Source organism: Chelonia mydas, chromosome 4, assembly GCF_015237465.2.
Source record: "Chelonia mydas isolate rCheMyd1 chromosome 4, rCheMyd1.pri.v2, whole genome shotgun sequence".
In the NCBI taxonomy this organism is placed as follows: domain Eukaryota; kingdom Metazoa; phylum Chordata; order Testudines; family Cheloniidae; genus Chelonia; species Chelonia mydas.
The window spans coordinates 141,962,697-141,982,077 of NC_057852.1; the positions used below are offsets into that span (position 1 = coordinate 141,962,697).

Consider the following 19,381-nt stretch of genomic DNA (forward strand, 5'->3'; position numbering starts at 1 on the left):
GCCCCGGGCCGCTCCCGGCCTGCCCCGCGCGGGACTCCATATCCCAGCATGCCCCGCGCGGGACTCCATCTCCCGGCCTGCCCCGGGCTCGGCGCGCGCAGAATGGCGGCGGCCCGGGCGCTCGGCGTGCGAGCGGCCTGGCGGGGCCGGGCCCTGCTGGGGCCGACGCGGGTCTCGGGGCCGACGCGGGGCCTGGCGGCCGCTCCCTGCCCCGACCGCGGGGAGCCGCCGCCGCCTCCCGGAGGCCGGGCCCGCTGGGCGCTGGCGGGGGCCGGGGCCGGGGCGCTGCTGCTGCTGCTGCTCCGGGCCCGAGACCGAGACCGGCCCGCGCTGCTGCCCCCGGTGCGCGCCGCGGTGCCGGCTCCGCCCGCGCCGCCCCCCGGCTCCTCCCGGCCCCCCGGCTCCGCCCGCGCCGCCTTCAACTTCATCGCCGACGTGGTGCAGAAAACCGCCCCCGCGCTGGTCTACATCGAGATCCTGGGCAGGTACCGGCCCCCCCGACCCCTCCCGGCCCGCCCTCCTCCGGACCCCCCCGACCCTCCCCCCCTCGGCTCCCCCTGCCCGCCCTCCTCCGCCCCCCCCCCAGAGCCGGCCCCCGCCCCCGCGCTGGTCTACATCGAGATCCTGGGCAGGTACCGGCCCCCCCCGGCCCGCCCTCCTCCGGACCCCCCCGACCCTCCCCCCCTCGGCTCCCCCGGCCCGCCCTCCTCCGCCCCCCCCCCGCCCGCGCCGGCCCCCGCCCCCGCGCTGGTCTACATCGAGATCCTGGGCAGGTACCGGCCCCCCTGGCCCGCCCTCCTCCGGACCCCCCCGACCCTCCCCCCCTCGGCTCCCCCTGCCCGCCCTCCTCCGCCCCCCCCCCCCCAGAGCCGGCCCCCGCCCCCGCGCTGGTCTACATCGAGATCCTGGGCAGGTACCGGCCCCCCCGACCCCCCCTGGCCCGCCCTCCTCCGGACCCCCCCGACCCTCCCCCCCTCGGCTCCCCCTGCCCGCACTCCTCCGCGCCCCCCCCCCAGAGCCGGCCCCCGCCCCCGCGCTGGTCTACATCGAGATCCTGGGCAGGTACCGGCCCCCCCGGCCTGCCCTCCTCTGGACCCCCCCGACCCTCCCCCCCTCGGCTCCCCCTGCCCGCCCTCCTCCGGACCCCCCGCGCCCGCCCCCGCGCTGGTCTACATCGAGATCCTGGGCAGGTACCGGCTTGCGCCCAGCGCCGGGCCCCCGACCCTTCTCCCCCGGCCCGCGCCGCCCCTCCCCCGGGCACCCCCCCCGCCCCCCCCCCCCAGAGCCGGCCCCCGCCCCCGCGCTGGTCTACATCGAGATCCTGGGCAGGTACCGCCTGTGCGCCAGCCCCCCTAGGTAGTGGTCTTGATTGGTGGCAGGGGCCTGGCCCCGTCGGGTGCTCTGGTCAGAAGGAGGCGGGCGCCCTGGCCGCGGGAGAGGTGGCCGATGGGCAGGAAGGGGGCCTGTGTCTCCAGTAAAGGGGTTGCCGATTACGGAGGTGGGTGCCTCCCACCGCGCTGACCCTGGCTCTCCCCACAGCTGCCTCTGGCTCTTGTCCCGCAGGCATCCCTTCTCGGGCCGGGAAGTGCCCATCTCTAATGGCTCTGGCTTTGTGGTGTCCCCGGATGGCCTCATCGTGACCAATGCCCACGTGGTGGCGAATCGGCGGCGGCTGCGGGTGAAGCTGGCTAGCGGGGAGCTCTACGATGCTGTGGTCCGGGAGGTTGACCAGGTGGCAGATATTGCCACTATCAAAATCAACCCCAAGGTGTGTGGGGAGCCAGGTGCACAACCAGGGGTGCGCAGCCTTTTCTTGGCCTCATCTGCCCACAAGGCTGGGAGTTCTCAGCCTACTCCAATGCCCCTGCGCTGACCTGTCTTTCTCTCCCCCCACAGCAGCCTCTGCCCACGCTGCCCCTGGGCCGCTCCTCAGAGGTGCGCCAAGGTGAGTTTGTTGTGGCTATGGGCAGCCCTTTTGCTCTACAGAACACCATCACCTCTGGCATCGTCAGCTCTGCCCAGCGGGGCAGCCAGGAGCTGGGCCTGGCCGATTCCAACATGGAGTACATCCAGACCGACGCCGCCATAGATGTAAGGGGAGTGGGGGGCAGGGCAATCGGGGGCTGGGGAGGGCAGTGGGGGGCCTGGCTGAAGCCACCATACTGCTGTTTGGGGTGGTGGGTGGAGCCAGGGAAGGGGGCCTGCATGTACTGAGGTTTCAGAGGGCATCCTGTAGGATGAGCCGGAAAGCAGGAGGGGGCGCGAGGCAGGGGATCTGGGTTATTTTCCCCAGGGGCTGTGTTCCGGTGGGAATGTTGCTGCTGGGGCCTGACTCTCCCCCTCTCTCTCCTGCTGCAGTTCGGGAACTCAGGGGGCCCCCTCGTCAACCTGGTAAGTGCTGCTATTTGGGCGTTAGCCATTTCTGGGAGAGAATGTGGTGCCCGTTTGGGCTGGGTGCTCCAGCCCTGTCTCATTTGCTCTGTGGAAGGGGGGTGCCCACCTCATGCTGCCAGCAGGAAGTACAGAGATGAGGCAGCCGGGACCCTTCATATTCCACTGGGAGCATTGAATCAGACCCTTGGTGGGACAGGTGAGGCAGCAGCTTGACCCAAGATGCTCATCTCCCAGGCCCTGCTGTTAAGGAAAAGTTAGCACATGTGACTCCATTTTGGTTTGGGGCCCACCATTGTCTAAATGCCAGCACATCATACACCAGGAGGAGTAATCCTTAGATACCGAATCCGTGTGAAAATCCTCCTCCTTGTCTCCAGCCTGCCTTGATTTGCAGTATCTGGTTTTTGTCAGTCTCTAACTCCCTGTCTCTTGGCCTTGATGTGAGGCCTCCCATCCTGATAATAAAAGTTACTGATGCATGGCTTTAGGACCATGCTGTGTAATTAACATACTGGTATAGCAGGAGGAATGCACCAAGCAGGGATAGGTGGTAGATAAGACAAGGGTTTGTTTATTGGCTAAGGTTTCCGATGCACGAGGGCAACATGCTTTGCTAAAAAGTATATAACCTTTGTATAATCTGTATTTAGGGTCCCCTCCTGGCTAGCAGGGGGGCACCACGCTCGAGCGTAATAAACTTAGTGTCTTTTGGGAACTCTGCAGTTGTGGACTTTATTTCTGTGCCTCAGCCTAGATTCGAACTGTGTGTGTCCTACCGGGTGTAATTCGTAGCACTTGTGTGCGTGTCCTACCGGGTGTAATTCGTAGCACTTGTGTGCGTGTCCTACCGGGTGTAATTCGTAACACCTGCCCACAGCCCAGGGGGCTCTGACCTGAACCGAGCCACACTCCAAAACTGGGGGTAACTGGACTGGGGTCTGGTACTTATAAGGCACAGAAGAAGGGCTATGTGGCCCCCACAGCCAGTGGGACCTGCTCGCCCCTGTGAGAGTAACCACTGCCTGACCCACCCCCAGCCAAGTGTGTGTTGGGAGCAAATTGGTGGAAGCCTGGATGGGCTGAGCTTGAGTCCTGCCTAGTGCCATGTCCCTCTTCTCCTTGCAAGGGGGTAAACTGTGGGTCAGGAGGGATGGCTGGTACCTTGCTTGGCTTGTATGGTGATTGTCTCCCGGCAGGACGGCGAAGTGATTGGGGTGAATACAATGAAGGTGACTTCAGGTATCTCCTTCGCCATCCCCTCGGACCGGCTGCGGGAATTCTTGCAGAAGGGGGAACAGCGCAAAAGTGAGTGTGCTGGTGCAGGGGAGATACAGGCAGAGGGAGTGGAGCAGAGCTGGGGGGCGTGGGGGATAGGAGCACCCACTCCAAACTTCTTGCTGGGGCTGTCATTCATCTATCCCTGGCAGAGGACCGGGTCTCAACCTGTCCCCGGCATGTCAGAGTCCAAGGGAAAAGCCTGTCCCCTTGAGGGACCCTTCCAGGCAGAGACATAGTCTCCCTGGGCTGTCCCCAGCCCCCCTCCACTGCAGGCTGGTTCTCCTCTTCTCAGCTATGGTAGCAGGGGGGCTGGAAGGGATGGAGCCAGGCAGAGGTGCCTGAGCACAGCCGGGTTCTGGAGAAGGGAGCCGGGGCCCATCTGTCTTTTGAGGGAAGGCAGTGCAGTTCTGCGGTTCAGGCTTTAGCAGCTGTGTCCCTAACTGCAAAGGGGCCAGGGAGCTCTCCCATCCTGGTATGGGGGGACTGAGCGGTAAGAGGCCATGAGTGCCCACCTGCTCCCTGGGGCCTATGTGGTGCAACAGGAAAGAGACACTGTCTGGGTGCAACTCCTCCAAGATTTAACTCACCAGTGAGGAGGATGTTAAACAGCAGCTGCTAGGGAGAACCACTTTCAAAGCAGCAGACTGGATAACTGGCACCTCAGGGCTCCAGAAGGGCTGCTGGGACCAATACTGAAATGTTGCATTCAGTTCTGGTGCCTACATTTTAAACAGGACATCAAAAAATTGGAGCTGGTGCAGAGTAGAGCCACAGATGGTTTGAGGGCTGGAGAACATGCCCTGCTGTGAGAGACTTAAACAAACTGAGCTCTTTATAAAAGCAATAAATACAGGTGACCTGATTAGTGGCTGGGCACGTACACAGGGAGCAAATACCGGGCACTAACAGGCTCTTTAATCTAGCAGAGACAGGCAGAACAGGAACCGGGGGCTGGAATTTGAAGCCAGACAAATTCAGATTTTAAAAAAAACTCGCAAGGGAAGCAGTGGATTCTCCATCACTTGATGTCTTTAAATCCAGATGCGACGCCTTTCTGGAAGATGCCTTTGACAAACACAAAGTACAATTAGGCAGACCTAAAAAGAATTTGTATAGCAACTAGCAAAATACTCAAAAACAGCAAAAAATTTAAGCCTATCAAAAGCAGGAAGTCTGCCAAACAATCTGTGGGGCCACTGGACAATCAAAGTGCTTAAGGAGCACTCAAGGACGATAAAGCCATTGCCGAACAGCTAAATGAACTTTGTATTGGTCTGCATGGCTGAGGATGAGAGGGAGATTCCAACACTTGAGACATTCTTTTTAGATGAGAAATCTGAGGAACTGTCCCAGATTGAGGTATCAATAGAAGAGGTTTTGGAACAAATCGATCAATTAAACAGTAATAAGTCACCAGGACAAAATTCACCCAAGAGTTCTGAATAAATTGAAATACGAAATTGCAAAACTATTAATTGGGGTATCTAACCTGTTGCTTAAATCAGCTTCTGTATCAGATGTTTGGAGGATTACCATCATGATACTAATATTTTTAAAAGACTCCAGAGGCGATCCTGGAATTACAGGCCACTAAGCCTAACTTCAGTACCAAGCAAACTGGCTGAAACTGTAGTAAAGAACAGAATTATCGGACACAGAGATTAACACAATTTGTTGGGGAAAAGTCACCAGATTTTGTAAAGGGAAATCATGACTCCGCAATCTATTAGAATTCTTTGAGGGGGTCAACAGGCATGCGAACAAGGGATGATCCAGTGGATATAGTATACTTGGCTTTCTAGAAAGCCTTTGACAAGGTCCCTCACCAAAGGCTCTTAAGCAAAGTAAGCTGTCATGGGATAAGGGGGAAGGTCCTCTCATGGATCAGTAACTGGTTAAAAGATAGGAAACAAAGGATGGGAATAAATGGTGAGTTTTCAGAATGGAGAGAGGTAAATAGTGGTGTTCCCCAAGGGTCTGTACTGGGCCCAGGCCTATTCAACATATTCGTAAATGATCTGGAAAAAGGGGTGAACAGTGAGGTGACAAAGCTTTCAGATGATACAAAATTACTCAAGATGGGTCCAGAGCAGACTGAAGAGTTACAAAGTTAAAATCTGACAAAACTGGGTGATTGTGCAACAAAGTGGCAGATGAAATTCAGAGTTGATAAATGCAAAGTTAATGCACCTTGGAAAACATAATCCCAACTATACATATAAAACAATGGGGTCTAAATTAGCTGTTACCATTAAAGAGAAATCTTGGGAGTCGCTGTGGATAGTTCTCTGAAAACATCCGCTCAATGTGCAGCGACAGTCAAAAAAGCGAATCGTGATAGGAACGGTTAGGAAAGGGACAGACAGTAAAACAGAAAATACCATGTTGCCTCTATATAAATCCATGGTATGCCCACAGCTTGCATGCAGTTCTGGTTGCCCTATCTCAAAAATAATATATTAGAATTGGAAAAGGCACAGAGAAGGTCAACATAGGGATATGGAAACTGCTTCCATATGAGAGATTAAAGAGGCTGGGACTGTTCATCTTAGAAAAGATGAGACTGAGGGGGATGTGATAGAGATCTATAAAATCATGGCTGGTGTGGAGAAGGTGAATAAGGAAGTGTTATATACCTCTTCACATAACACAAGAATCAGGAATCACCCAATGAAATTATTGGCAGCAGATTTAAAACAAATATAAAGTACCTTCTTCACACAGCACATAGTCAACCTGTGGAACTTGCTGCCACTGGATTTTGTGAAGGCCAAAAGTATAACAGGGTTCAGAAAAGAGTTAGATAAGTTCCTGGAGGATAGGTCCATCAATGGCTATTAGCCAAGATGGTCAGGGACGCAGCCCCATGCTCTGGGTGTCCCTAGCCTCTGGCTGCCTGAAGCTGGGACTGGATGACAGGGGATGTGTCACTTGCTAATTGCCCTGTTCTGTTCATTCCCTTTGAAGCATCTGGCACCAGCCACTGTCAGAACCCAGGATACTGAGCTCGATGGATCGTTGGTCTGGCTCAGTAGCCATTCGTAATTACAAGCTCTTGGGCTCAGTGCAGGGCTTCCTGGGTGAAATTCAGTGGCCTGTGATGTACAGGAGGTCAGACTAGATTGATCTGAGGGTCGCTTCTGGCCTTAAACTCTGACTTTGGGCCTCTCTGCCTATGGGTTGGCAGGATGCTCTGGGGATCTACTCAGGGCCTTGACCAGAATCTGGGCTCTCTACACAACGGCAGCCCCAGTCTGTGCGTGGTGGGTCTGGATGGCAGAGCAGCTGCAGTTAGGATGTTGGCAATGATCTGGGGTGTCCCTGCTCTCCCAGCCCCCAGCCGCTGTTTCCCCATGTGATACTTGCCCTGTAGGGGGTGGATGCGTGGGATGGAACTGGCAGGCTGCAGCCTGGGAGCGGAGCATGGTTTTCTCCTGGGCTGGAGCCCCTCCCTCTGTTGTAAGGTGATTGAGGAGTGACCCAGCTGGACTGGCCTTGTGCTGTGAAGGGAGAGGGAGCATGCTCACACAGGTCCCTTCCTGGGCTTCCTAGACCTGGTTCCCTTTCCTCTTACAGGCTCCTGGTTTGGCAGCACGGAGATGAAGCGCCGCTACATTGGGGTGATGATGCTAACACTGACCCCCAGGTATGTGTCCTGAGTCTGGGGCCGAGTGATGCTTCCAGAGCTTTCCTGGGGGCCAGAGTCTCTTGGGAAAGCAAGCTGGAGAGGGGAGCCTGTCACCCCCCAACTCCAGGAACCCAGACAGAGAATCACTCTGCAGTTGGAAAAGCCCCCGTGGGTCCCACCTCACCCCAGGCCAATTAGTTTACTTGTGCTCGCTGCAGTTTAGGGGAGCATCCCTAGGGGCAGGGCGCCCAGCCCTCGCCCTGGCAGATGAGTTCCCAGGGAGATTCAGCCTCCCATCACACCTTCCCAGCCGTCTCTTAGCTGAGTTGGACAGAGAGAGCTATTCTCATCTCTGCCCAACACCAGGCATCTTGAAATTTACTGTGTAACCGCAGGCCACCATGGTCTTGCACAGCAATTATGGAGAAGTTGTGTCATTCCGGAGGAATGCAAATTGCCCATTTGGGGTTATGGGAAATCGCCAGGCAACAGTAACAAAAGTCAGCTCTTGTGTTCCATGGCAGGTGGCCAGAGTTCTGCATTCCCCATACGCTGCTTTATGACGTGCTCTGGGATGTTGTAGTCAGGCAGCCCCTGGCAGTGCACCGAAGGATGGCACTGGAATACCTGTGTGCCTCCACTGAGCCTTGAAGTGTCTTGGCCGGCTGGAGCTTTCAGGCTCAGCTGCATAAGGGACTTTGTGGGTCTCTGGCTGGCTGGGCCTTGGGATGTACCTTTAGTTGACTCTCGGAGCTCAGTCTGTTAGTGGGGTTAGTAGTGCGGTGGTCCAACAAAAGAATGCCGTGGCATGAACCAGCAGGCATCTTCCCCCGAGCACTCCCTGGGAATGGGGACAGGTACTGCTGCCTTTGCTATGAGCTTATGCTCTGCTCTTGAGTCCTGCTTCCAGGTAGGCCTGAGGATCCTGCTGCTTGGTGCCCTTGGTCTTTTACATCCCCTTCTTGGGGTGCTGGAAGGGGAGATGCCACTCGCGTCTCCTTGAATCAGGGTTAATGGTGGTGGTTGATTTCTTAAACTGCATTTCTTGGTGTCCAGGAGATGGCGCCAGTGTGCTCCGTGTGCTGGCGAGTCTGCTTTTTCTTGGGGGAGCGCGGCTGAGTCCTGGAGAGGGGCAGGAGACAATGGCCCAGTTAGAACAGCACATGTGTGGCAGAGCTAGAACCTGCCTGCTGCCAGGTCAGGAGGGGACTTTCCCGGGGCAGGTTGACCTGGCCTCCCTATGGCAGGGCTGCTGCTGGGGCGTCTACTGCTGGCCGTTCTCAGGGATGGGCAACTGGGCTGGGTGCAGGCTGGCTCTGGTCCTGCCTGGCATCTCCCACTTTCTTTTCCGGCTGCCTTGTCCTTGGGGGACTGCTGTGTGTCAGGGGCACACGGGGATGGGCAGCGGCTCTGCTTCCTTGTCCCCTCAGTGTGGCTGGGGGCGAGGCAGGCTTGGCTGCTGGGGCCTCTCTCGGGTCGAAGGGCCGGGGAAAGTCCCACCTGGTGGCTTCGTGCTCTGTTCCCCATGAGGAGCTGATTGCCTGGTGAGGCTGCTCCAGTGCTGGGACATGGTGTCCTCAGCCCCTCGCCAGGGCCCTCTGGCTGGGTGGTGTTTCAGTGATGCGCGCGCTCTCTCTCTGCAGTATCCTGGCCGAGCTGAAGCTGCGAGACTCCAGCTTCCCTGATGTCTCGTACGGGGTCCTGATCCACAAGGTGATCATCGGCTCCCCAGCCCATCAGTAAGTGCTGCTTACAAGGAAGGTCCTGACGCTAGCTGCTGTGGGGGGTTGGGGGCCAGAAAGCAGGGTGCTCACTGTGGACTCAGTGCCCATCCCCTGCCCCCAGGCAGCTTGAACCAGCAGCCAGTGTGTTCCTGACGGGATTAACCTGTCCGGGCTGGGAGGGCTGCACTCACCTCGGTACACTGCAGCTTTCCCAGGGGGGCCACAACCCAGAGCCAGCCAGCTGCTCTAGGTGGGGCCAGACTTCCACATCCCTATCTGCCTGGGGCAGGGCTCTGTGGGGGAGAGGATCTGCATACATCACTGCCGGACCCCCAGCATGCTGGTGTCTGCTCTCTCGACAGGGCGGGCCTGAAGGCGGGTGATGTTGTGCAGGAGATCAATGGGCAGGCGGTGCGGCGCGCAGAGGACATCTACGAGGCTGTGCGGACGCAGAACAGCCTGACCCTGCTGGTGCGGCGAGGCCATGATGTGCTGCTGGTGAACGTCAGCCCTGAGGTCACGGAGTAGAGAGCTGCCCAGCTGGCAGGGGGCGCAATGGACTTGGCCTGGGCACTGGGCCTTAGCTTGAAGCACACAAACCGAGTGAGAGGCTCAGGGTGACAGGCAGGAGGTCCTGTGCTGCCAGACAGGGCGGCACAGAGGAGACTCAGGGCCTTCGCAAGAGCCTGAAACGCCCCAGCCAGCGGGGCTGGTCCTGGAACTGGCTTATGGCAGGGCGGCTGCTGTCTGCTTCCCTCATCCCCATTAAACCTCTCTTGGGGAACCCTCAGCCATGGGCCTTGCTTCCCTCCTGAGGCTGGGGGAGCCTGCGTCCAGCTGCAGCTAGGCAGGGCCACTCCTGGGATGGGTACCCCCGGCTCTGGCAGGGTGGGGGCTCTCCCCTTGCAGTCAGAGCCAGACAAGGGCAGGTGTCGGAGTTTTGCCAAGGGCATCCTGGAGATGCAGCCCCCCCAGCCGCTGATCTGCTTGTTTTAGCCATGCGCTGAGGAGGGCAGGCTGGGCTCTGGCCCTGCTCGGGGATCGCGGTGGGGTTTGTGATCTGATTCCTGCTCACCGACATGGCATCTCCCTTCTGGGCTGCAGGGGCTCCCGTCATCACAGGATTAGGGCCGCGTGGCTGTGGCGTGGGGCCAGGGGGAAGTGCCAGGGCTGGTGTCAGCACTTCTTGCACCCAGGCTGAGCCTGCCCCTGCACTGCTTACAGCTGCTGCTGCTCTGTGGGGGTGAGGGAAGTTCATGCTCTGGGACTTGGCAGGCAGTGTTCTGCTCAGATCACTTCCAGTCGCTGCATGGTCTCCAGGCTCTGCTGCTCTCAGGTCACTGTGAGAAGGGCTGCAGTACTGGATCTGAACTGAGCCCTGGCTTCTGCCAGGAGGGGGACATGTGTGTCAGTCCTGGCCAGCTCTTCCCCTGGGCCTAGACCTGTCCCTTGGAGCCTCAAGGCCAGCTGCCTGATCACTGGGGGCTGGAGTGCTCCCCTTCCAGCTCCTCACAAAGGGAGACCTGCCCCACTCACTCCCAGGCTGCTGCTTCCCCCAGGGCTCAGGGAGGGTGGGGCAGTGAGGGGCTGGCCCCCTGGATGTGCTCCCCTTAGCTGTGGGGTTGAGACTTCCTGCCTGACCTAGCAACAGCCACAGGGTTGCCTTGGTCTCCTGCATGCACTGGCTGGGGAGCAGGGACCTGCTCGCCTCTCACTGCCCTGCTGCTGCTGGCTGGGCTGTTTGTTCCTGTCCCTGGGCCCTGCAGCAGGGAGCTCCCAGCGTGGCATTCTGGGAACCAGCAGCTCCATGCTCTTCCCCAATTCCTGGAATTCCCTGCGCCAGGGAGCAGCCAGCTGGGCCCAGGGTGGGGAAATGCTGCCAGCAGGAGAGCAGCTGTATGGCTGGGCTGGGGCTCTGGGCTGCCCTGCCATGTGGCTGCTTTAACGTATGAAAGGAGCTCAGTGCTGGGTGGGGAGGCAGCTCTGAAGTACTCCGAGACTGAGGAAAAACAGCCCAGCATAGAGGCCTCCTTTCACAGCCAGTCCTGGTCCTGGCCCCTCCAGTGGAATTTGTTCTACACCAAACCCCAGCCAGGGAGGAGGGGCACTTGCTTGCGGGGGGAAAGAGCTGTGGTAGCAGCCATGCCATGGCTCTTTCCAGAGCCAGGAGCCAGCACCTTCCCCCACCCCAGCCCGGGCAGCTCCCCATGCAGTTGCTTATGTTGCCCCCACCTCTCCTGTGTGAGTGATCTCCACTAGTCTGGCCTGGCTTCCCCCTCAATCCAGCTTCAGTGGTGGCAGCTGGGCTACCCACCCCGGGGCCCTGCTCTCCTAGCCCAACCAACTTGCCTCCGATTCTTGCTGTCCCTGGGCTGGCTCTGGGCCTCTGCAGTGGCACCTGTTGCTACTTCTCAGGCTTCCTGCCCTGATCATGCCCATTTGGGACATGGGTGCCTAGGCCTGGGTGCAGGATGCTGGGCCATGCACACCAGATGCCCTGCCCAGGTGAATTCTGGTGCCCTGGGGTCCAGGTGCTGGGCTGCCATGCGCCTGCATCTCATGGCCCTGAGGCTCAGCCTGCCTGCGGTCCTGCTGCAGCAAGGCCAGGCTGGGCCATTGCCTCAGTGGTGCATTAGGGGCCCAGTGACAGCTGTGAGCTGGCCCCCACGCCTCCTTGCGGGCTGGGCCCAGCCAGCAACAGCCCCATGCATTTGGGGGCAGAGGGCTGGCTCCAGGCCCCAGCTGCTCCTGCTGACACGCCTCGTCCAGAGGGAGGGTTCAGCAGTTCTGGGGCTGCCAAGCCATGTCTGGTGGGGCCACAGGCAAACTGCCGGAGCCAGGGGCTTGTGTTGGAACCGTTTTGGGCGTTGGCCCAGGACAGTTTGTCCCCAGGCACAGCCCTATCACCATTCTCTCTTTCTGTCACCCCCCCCCCCCCCCGCAAGCTCTGCAGTCTGCCCCCTGCTGTTGCACCAACAAACCCCACTCCCTGGGGCCAGGCCCAGCTCTGCCCCCAGCCTGGGCTTCCTTTATCTCCTAGCAGCTGACCCCCCACATCCCAGCTTGCAGGCAGAGGTCCCCTGCAGCTGCCTCTTTCAGTGGCTCCAGCCATGCTCAAGCCCTCAGGGCGTTGGCCCTCCTGGGGTTTGCCTCAGGTTCATTGGGTGGCATTCCCACACCCCCAGGCTGTGGGGCAGTGAGCCCTACCGCACCCTTTGCAGGAGCAGCTGCCCAGCCTGTGGCCCAGGGAGCACTGGGCTCCCCCTCCTGAGGCTTCCCCTGTCAGGGACAGGGCAAAGCCATTCTGCCCTTCACTGCTGGTGCCGGGGCTGGCACGTGCACTGCAGCTGAGCCCCCATTCCCATGTTCTCCATGCGGGCACCTACCCTTGCTGGGAGCTGTGGGCATGAGCAGCAGGCCTGTGCTGCCCTGGTTTGTCTCAGGGCCAGGCTCTCCCCTGGCCAGGCAGGAAACCCCCGCCTGTAGCTCGGGAAAAACCAGGCAGTAGCACTCAGGGAAACAGACCGTCACTTTTATACAGAAAATAAAATGACAACTAAGAAATGGGGGCATCCCTGCCACAGTCGGGGAAGCAGGGCCCAGGGCTGCCTGACATGGTTTAGCTCTTCAAGTACATAGACACGCTACTGTACAGAGAAAGGCGTGACAGGGCCCAGACCCGGCCAGCCCTGCAGGTGGCATAGGCTTAGGGACGCTGTGTAAGGTGCCTGGAGCCGTTGCTCGCTCCTCCATGAGGTTCCTGTGTCGGCCGGGCAGGAGAACGGCTGGGGGTGCTGGTCAAGGCCAGTGGGGCGGAGGGGCAGGATGAGCGTGGCAGCGGTGGGAGGAGAGGATGGGGGGCAAGAGCTGGAGCACCAGATGGCCATCCACACACCTCTCCAACCCTCCCAGGGAGAGGAAGCTGCCAGATTTGGCCCCGGCTCTAACCCTGCCCTGCTTGGTGTCATGCTGCACCTCAGCCCCACAAGGAGGTGGGGAAGCCCCCATACTGCCCGGTGGTAGAAGTCCACAGTTCTCCCTGAGCAGGGCTGGGTGCCATGGGGCGCAGTGCCCAGCACCTACCTCCTGTCAGGCCCTGCACGGCCAGGCAAGAACATGGTGGCCACCTCAGCCCAAGAAAATCCTGCCCGAGATTCAGAGACACCCGAGGACTCCACGGCCAGGCCGGGCCAGAGGCTGCACCTGGCTTGGAGCAGCTGCTGCTAGGCACAGTTTCTCGCACCGCGGAGCCCCGCAAGCCAGCCGGGGACGTGACGCTGCCAGCCCGGGACAAACTGCTTCCTCCTCGGAGCACCCGGCGTGTGGGGGAGCGGTGGGGGAGATGGCCGTCTCTGGGGGGCGTGGGAGGGGACAGCGGGTCACTATACAATCTGGTTGTTGAGCTGTCCTGGGTACTGTTCAAACCGCTTGTTGGCCTCTTCACTGAAGGCGTCACCTGAAGTACGAGGTGAGATGTAGGCGCCAGTGAGGGATGAACACCCCCAGCAGCCCCCTGCCGCAGCCCAGCCCCCAAAGCCAATCCCACCTCCCCTCCTACCCATCTCCCCGCCCCTAGCACCACCCTGCCACAGCGCTGCCCTGCCACCAATGCCCCTTCCCCGCCACCCGCGGTCCCCATCACCCCCTCAAAACCTACTTCACAGCGCTGCCCAGCCCCCGTAGCTAATGCCACCTCCCCAAAACCTACCCCACGCTGCCCTCCGTACCAGCCTGCCCTGCACCCAGTGCCACCTCCCCTCCCACCCATCTCCCTGCCCCATACCCCCAGCCAGTGGGCCCCCCAGTCCCCACCATCCCCCAAACCTATCCCACCATGCTCTCAACACCCCCCTCTTCCCACTCTCCCAAACCTACCCCTCACCGCCCTCAGCACCAGCCTGCCCTGCACCCGCCGCTAATGTCACCTCCTCTCCCCCCAAACCTACCCCCCACATCACCCGAGGTGCCCAACATTGGTGCCTCCCCGCCTGCCTGCACCACCCCCACCGCATTCTGCTGCCCTGCCCCCCACTGTGCCGGGTGAGGCTGCCCCTTTCTCCCAGGGCTCTGGCGCGGCCCCGCACCGATGTGGCAGTTGTGCACCCAGATGCGATGCCCGTCGTATTTGCAGTTGCACTTCATGGCGTTGTTGGTGAAGTCGCTCTCGGCCACCTCGTAGTTGGGGTTAATCACCACCTGCCAAGGGCACCAAGCTGGGGCTGAGGGACTGCCTGGCAGCCACACCCGTGTCCCCTCCTCCATCCCCCCCGGCCAGGGCTCCATGTACCCCTGTGTCCCTCTCTGCCTAGAATGGCAGTCGCCCCAGTTCTTGCCCCATGCTGAGGTATTGTTAGCCAGGATTTTAAATACGTGATTAAGCAGCTGGCAATTTAAATGCTAATTCCCTGTGATGTGTGTCGTCCCCCCCCTGCACACGCACACACACATTCAGCAGCTGGCCCAGCTATACACAAAGCTCCTGGCCTGAGAAAGCTCCATCTGGTACACACCCCGCAGCACAGGGCGCTGGGCCCACATTCCCCACAGGGCCTGGCTCTGCACAGCCTCACCCCTGAGTACAGAATCCAGCTACGCCCTGGGGATCCTTCCCTGAGAAACACCTCTGTGATTGCTACATCACCAGGACACTGACCCTGGCAGCCCAAGGTGGGGAGAGTGGGAGACAGAACTGTCCTGGAGGCCATCCCTGGACTGTGGAACTCACTGCCACAGGAGCAGAGCCCATGGTCCCATCATGCCACAAACTAAATGCAACCTCAGCTCTAGGACAGCACCTACCAATAAACTCATCCCTCCAAGACTGGCCCGTCCCAGCCCAGACGCCACCCCTTCCCTCCCACCAGGTGCACACCCGACCCCACTCAGGCACACAGCCACTCCACACGACCACCCACACACACTGCACTCACACACACTCTGGAAAGCAAGCTCTGACGGGCTAGGAAGCGGGAGGCAGAGAAGAGGCGGCAGCAGCTGGGGCTCCGGGTACCCGGCAGCTGCCCACACACACACGGGGAGGGCGCAGCAGCCTCTGCCCCACGTACCTGCAGGATGTAATTGCCGGGCCGGACATCGGTAATGTCGATCCACTGGCAGTCGATGTCGTGCCTGTACAGGTCCCAGCAGCCCACGGTGATGCCCTGCTCTCCGAAGTTAGCACATTCATACCGCTTGGCCACGTCTGGAACGGGGGGTGAGGTCACTTACCCTGGCCCTCCCTCCGCCCCACAGCGAGCCCAGCCCGAGACAGGCAGCAGCTCCCCACGGGGCAGCCCCAGAGGAAGGAGAGATCAGTGGGCAGACACAGCCCCACCCCTGGGCTCTCCCCTCGCTTCCAGCACGACTCTTGGCCGTGCCAAGACGCTGCACCCACCTTCCTGGCACTCTGTGTCCTCCAGGCAGAAGCTGGCCTTGTGGCCCTCGGCCACCTTGCTGCCGTTGGGGGTCAGGAGGTCATAGTGGGTGAAGATGTCCATGCTGTGATAGTGCCTGGGAAGAGACACAAACCGAAGGCACTGCACCCACAGACACACAGTGGGCGGGGCGAGAGACGGGGGGATCCCAGAGGTGTGCTACAGCGGAGCCCAGAGACAGACACAGTGGGTGGGGTGCGAGCCAGGGGGAGGCCTGGGAGGGTGGAGGAGGGAAAACGGCCCAGAGATATGCATGAGGGCGGCATATTGGGAATATCCTGGGGACATGGCCCTGGGTAAGGGGCAGCCCGGAGAGAGGCATGGAGTGGGAGGGGAGGCAGGGCATGTATCTATCTGTCTGTCCCAGAGAGGCACTGGGAGGCAGCCCAGACACATACCCCCAGTGGGGCCCCAGTCATACCTCCAAGCACTTTCACATGCAGCCCTGCACAGAGCCCTAGCCCCGCTCCAGCACCTGCTGCAATTGCATTGTCATGCAGAACGAGAGGGGAACAAGGAAAAGACTGCAGAATGGGCGATCACAGGGGACCCTGGTCCCCCTACGTTAGTGCTCACAGCCCCACTATGTCTCCATGCGAGTTCTGTGCCACTGGAGCCCACAGATCCCCCTCCCTCAGGGCTCCCATAACCTGCCCTACAGCAGCCTCCCCAGGGTTCCCCCCTCCCATCTCCAAGCCCAGCCTCCTCCCCACCCCCAGCCTTCTCCCATGGTCCTTCCCCCGAGAGCTCCCCTGCCAGGCTGGGAGACCCCCCAGAGCGGGACTGAACTCCATGGAGCAAAGAGGAGACTGGCCATGGCTTGGACAGGACGACCTGGGCACCCAGCTACCCCTCAAGGCCTGGAGCCAGGACTTCCTGGGGCTGATGTTAGGTCAAAGGGTCACAAAGTGGCAAGGTGCTACCCCTCACTTCCACCTCCTTCAGTAACTGCAAGGCTCCCCCCTCCCAACCCGAGACACAGGCTGGCCCAGAGACTGAGCATGGGGGGGTCCAGCCCCAGGACTGCCACTCCCACAGCCCCGCAGGACCTCACCCTGTGGCAGACAGGCAGTGACTGAGCAGTTGGCCAGCAGCCACGGGCAAGACACTAGCATGGCCCATTGACTCCCCAGAGCGCGGCACCCCACACCACCCTGGCCTCCCCCAGGCCCTGCCCAGCCTCCCCTGGGACCTCGGCCTCCCCTGGCCCCGGCCCAGCCTCCCCTGGGACCTCGGCCTCCATTGTTCCCGTAGAGGCCCAACTGAGCTTCCCTCCCAGCTTGGCCCTAGCCCACGCCCCTGCACGCCTGCGCCATGGCGAGCCCCCATTTACCTATGGCATTCGTGCCAGACCCAGGAGTGGCGCCCGGCCTTGGGGCGGAAGTCGGCGCGGCCGTGGTTGTGGATCTGGGAGGAGAAGCGTAGCAGCCGCCGGTGCCCGTAGGGCCAGTTGGCATTGCGGGCGGTGCTGGAGAGGCAGTTCTCCTCCGCTGCACAGTACAGCATGTGCAAGGGCCGGTCCTCGATGTAGGCCGTCTCCTGGACTAGCGGGGCGTGCAGCAGCAGGTCCGAGGCAGCTGGGGGGAGAGAGACCTGCTCAGTTCTGGGGGGCTGGAGGATGTGGGGGAACCTGCTCCTTTCTGGGGGACACGGGGGGCCTGCTCAGTGCTGGGCGGGGGGACAGAGGAGGTCAAGGCCATATTTGGTTTAAGTGCAGGGATGATGAGGTCTGAGCCAATCAAAGCAGGGGGCCTGAGAGCAGCCAATCAGAGCACAGGGCCAGGGCTGAAAGGGTGGCTCAGAGCAGCAGTTCTCAACAAGGGGATGCCACCAGGTAGCGCCCAGCTGTGCTAAACAAAGTTCAAAAGTTGCTGATCTGGTCTGGCAGGGGATGGAGCTGGCTGACGGGGAGACAGGGTCTTGCAACCTGCACCAGCAGGGGGCTGGTGAGTGCCCCAGTGGGCGGGAAAGTGGGTCTGGGGGCAGGCTGTGGGGAGGGTCTCTTGGAACTAGGGGTTTGCCCCAGGTTTTACGTTGGGTTCCACTCCTGGCCCCCCTTGTCAGGTCCTGGCTGCTGGCCCCCCGGGCGCTCCGCTCCTGGCCCGGTGCTGGGGGTGCCGGCTGCTGCCCAGCCCCGCACGGCAGCAGGATTTGGGTTCTGGCTGCCCGGCCAACGCTCAGGGCTCCACTCCTGGCCCCACGCTGGGCACAGGGGACTCTGGTTCTCAACCTGCGGCCCACGTAACACACTGTGAGGCACAACCGCTGGCTCAGAGGAATTGCGAGCAGGCAGGGCCAGGGTGACGAGAGCTCCCCCCCCCAGCTCACTCTCGGAGCAGATGACCCCGGCGGCGAAGTGGGTGCCCATCTTCTTGCAGTTGAGGCTGTTGCCGTGGTGCTGGCAGTGGCTCAGCGCCATCTCGTGGCCAGCACACCTCACGCCGCTCAGCACCATCTCCGTCACGTTGCTGGCATCCCAGTACCACGTCTCCTGGGAGAGACGCCGGGCTGGTCAGAGATCCGGGTGCCCCCTGCCCCTCTGCACAGCAAGCCAGGCACCGAGCCCCGGGCGTGCCCCCTCCCACCCCACACTTGTGTGTGCCGTGTCCGTGCCATTCCCCCTCCCCACCCCCGGTGGGACCTGTGCGTACCTTCCTGCCTGCTCGGCACGGGCCCAAATGCCATCTGTGAGTTTAACCCCTCCAGAAGCTCCCAGAGAACAAGCCCCCAAGCATCCCTCCCCCCACTGCCTGGGCCCTGCGAGCGAGCCCTGAGCCGGTCCCGGTGGGCAAACCCCTGCTCCCCACACTCCCAGTGGAGCGGGCACTGGCCCTGAGGCCTGGGCCCCTTCAGCACCTACCGTCACTGCATGCAAGGAGTAGCCCAGGCCGAGCTGGCGACATGCCACCATGGCTTCCTTGGTGGTCCAGCCCTCACTGCAGACCGTTCCCCACTTACTGCCTCGCTTCACCTCCACGCGGCCCTCGGTTGGGGTCCTTCCTCCTACTATGCGGATCTGTGAAGAAGCCCTATGGGCCGTGAGCATGCAGCCCCGCCCCACAGCCAGCCAGCCCTGTGAACCCAGCATGCTGTCCTCGCCCTGCCAGGGAGGAGTCCTGGGCCCTGGGTGACGCGGTTAGCCAAGCCAGCACTAACACCTACTTGTAAGCCATGGTTAGCGAATCCCAGGCCCAGCTGGCGACAAGCCACCATGGCCTCCAGGGTTCCCCAGCCATCGCCACAGATCAGGCCCCAGGCGGGGCGCCCATTGCTCCCAGTGCCCAGCGCCACCTCAACCCGCCCCTCGAAGCGGCTCCGGCCCCCGCTCAGGCGAATCTGCAGAGAGAAGGTGACAAGGCCTGGTTAGCGGGGGAGCCATGGGAGGGGCTGGTGGCAGGGCCCAGCTGGGTCCCTGAGGGCTCCACTTGCAGAGCTACAGGTGCCCCCACGTCCCCCAGCAGCCTCCCACATAGCCACAAGCTGGCTCTTCCCATGGGGTTGGGGCCTGAACTGGCGCTGGGGAAGGGGCCAGTGGGGCAGCCCCTACAGCCTGAACCTTGTATCTCAGAGCAGGTGCAGCCTGGGCAGCACCCGGTCCTGTCTGCCCAGGGAGTGCCCTTGCAGAGCTGGCCTGGGGAGCCAATCCCGCCGCCCCAGCCCTGATCCCCCTGCAGCCCAGACGGGCCCTCCCATCTGCTGATTTGATTTGCAGTCACTTCATCTCCAGGGGGCACCATGTGCCCAAGCTGCCCCTCCCAATCCACCACTGGCCAGTGCGGCAGAACCAGGGCAGAGCTCGCGCGACGTGACTCCAGCCCTGTCCAGCTGCCGTGCAGGCGCCGATATCCTCGTCCAGGCTCGTGCTGGGGGCCTGGAGATGGGGAGTGAAATCAGCAGAGACCCGCAGCACATGCAGCTCCTTG

The 19,381-nt window shown here is 61.1% G+C and overlaps 2 protein-coding genes across 14 annotated transcripts in view; one reads left to right on the top strand and one right to left on the bottom strand.

The window, feature by feature from the left end:
* The first annotated feature begins 85 nt into the window (after positions 1-85).
* On the top strand, positions 86-9,814 carry HTRA2 (HtrA serine peptidase 2). Of its 3 annotated transcripts, none has more exons than XM_043545092.1 (8): positions 86-485; positions 1,564-1,798; positions 1,897-2,091; positions 2,359-2,391; positions 3,591-3,699; positions 7,249-7,318; positions 8,944-9,039; positions 9,387-9,814. In XM_043545092.1, exons 1-8 carry the CDS (start codon positions 103-105, stop codon positions 9,550-9,552), a joined length of 1,287 nt encoding a protein of 428 aa, XP_043401027.1. In that variant the 5' UTR covers positions 86-102; the 3' UTR covers positions 9,553-9,814. The 3 variants fall into 3 exon arrangements, with proteins under 3 accessions (XP_043401027.1, XP_037754482.1, XP_037754481.1); XM_037898554.2 differs by having other exon boundaries at positions 1,564-1,768; positions 1,900-2,091; XM_037898553.1 differs by having other exon boundaries at positions 88-485; positions 1,564-1,768.
* A 2,728-nt stretch (positions 9,815-12,542) lies between these two features.
* Positions 12,543-19,381, bottom strand: part of LOXL3 (lysyl oxidase like 3) — a 29,194-nt gene continuing 22,355 nt past the window's right edge. For 4 of the 11 annotated variants that reach the window (XM_037898547.2, XM_043545087.1, XM_037898546.2 and 1 more), the window contains 8 exons: positions 18,621-18,794; positions 18,319-18,474; positions 17,787-17,949; positions 16,792-17,035; positions 15,419-15,534; positions 15,090-15,226; positions 14,109-14,220; positions 12,543-13,480 (listed from right to left, as the gene is read on the bottom strand). In XM_037898547.2, the coding sequence (XP_037754475.1) occupies positions 13,407-13,480; positions 14,109-14,220; positions 15,090-15,226; positions 15,419-15,534; positions 16,792-17,035; positions 17,787-17,949; positions 18,319-18,474; positions 18,621-18,794 (1,176 nt within the window). In that variant the 3' untranslated portion in view covers positions 12,543-13,406. The remainder of the gene's footprint in view (positions 13,481-14,108; positions 14,221-15,089; positions 15,227-15,418; positions 15,535-16,791; positions 17,036-17,786; positions 17,950-18,318; positions 18,475-18,620; positions 18,795-19,381) is intronic. The other 7 variants (XM_043545091.1, XM_043545090.1, XM_043545088.1 and 4 more) reach the window with 2 other exon arrangements.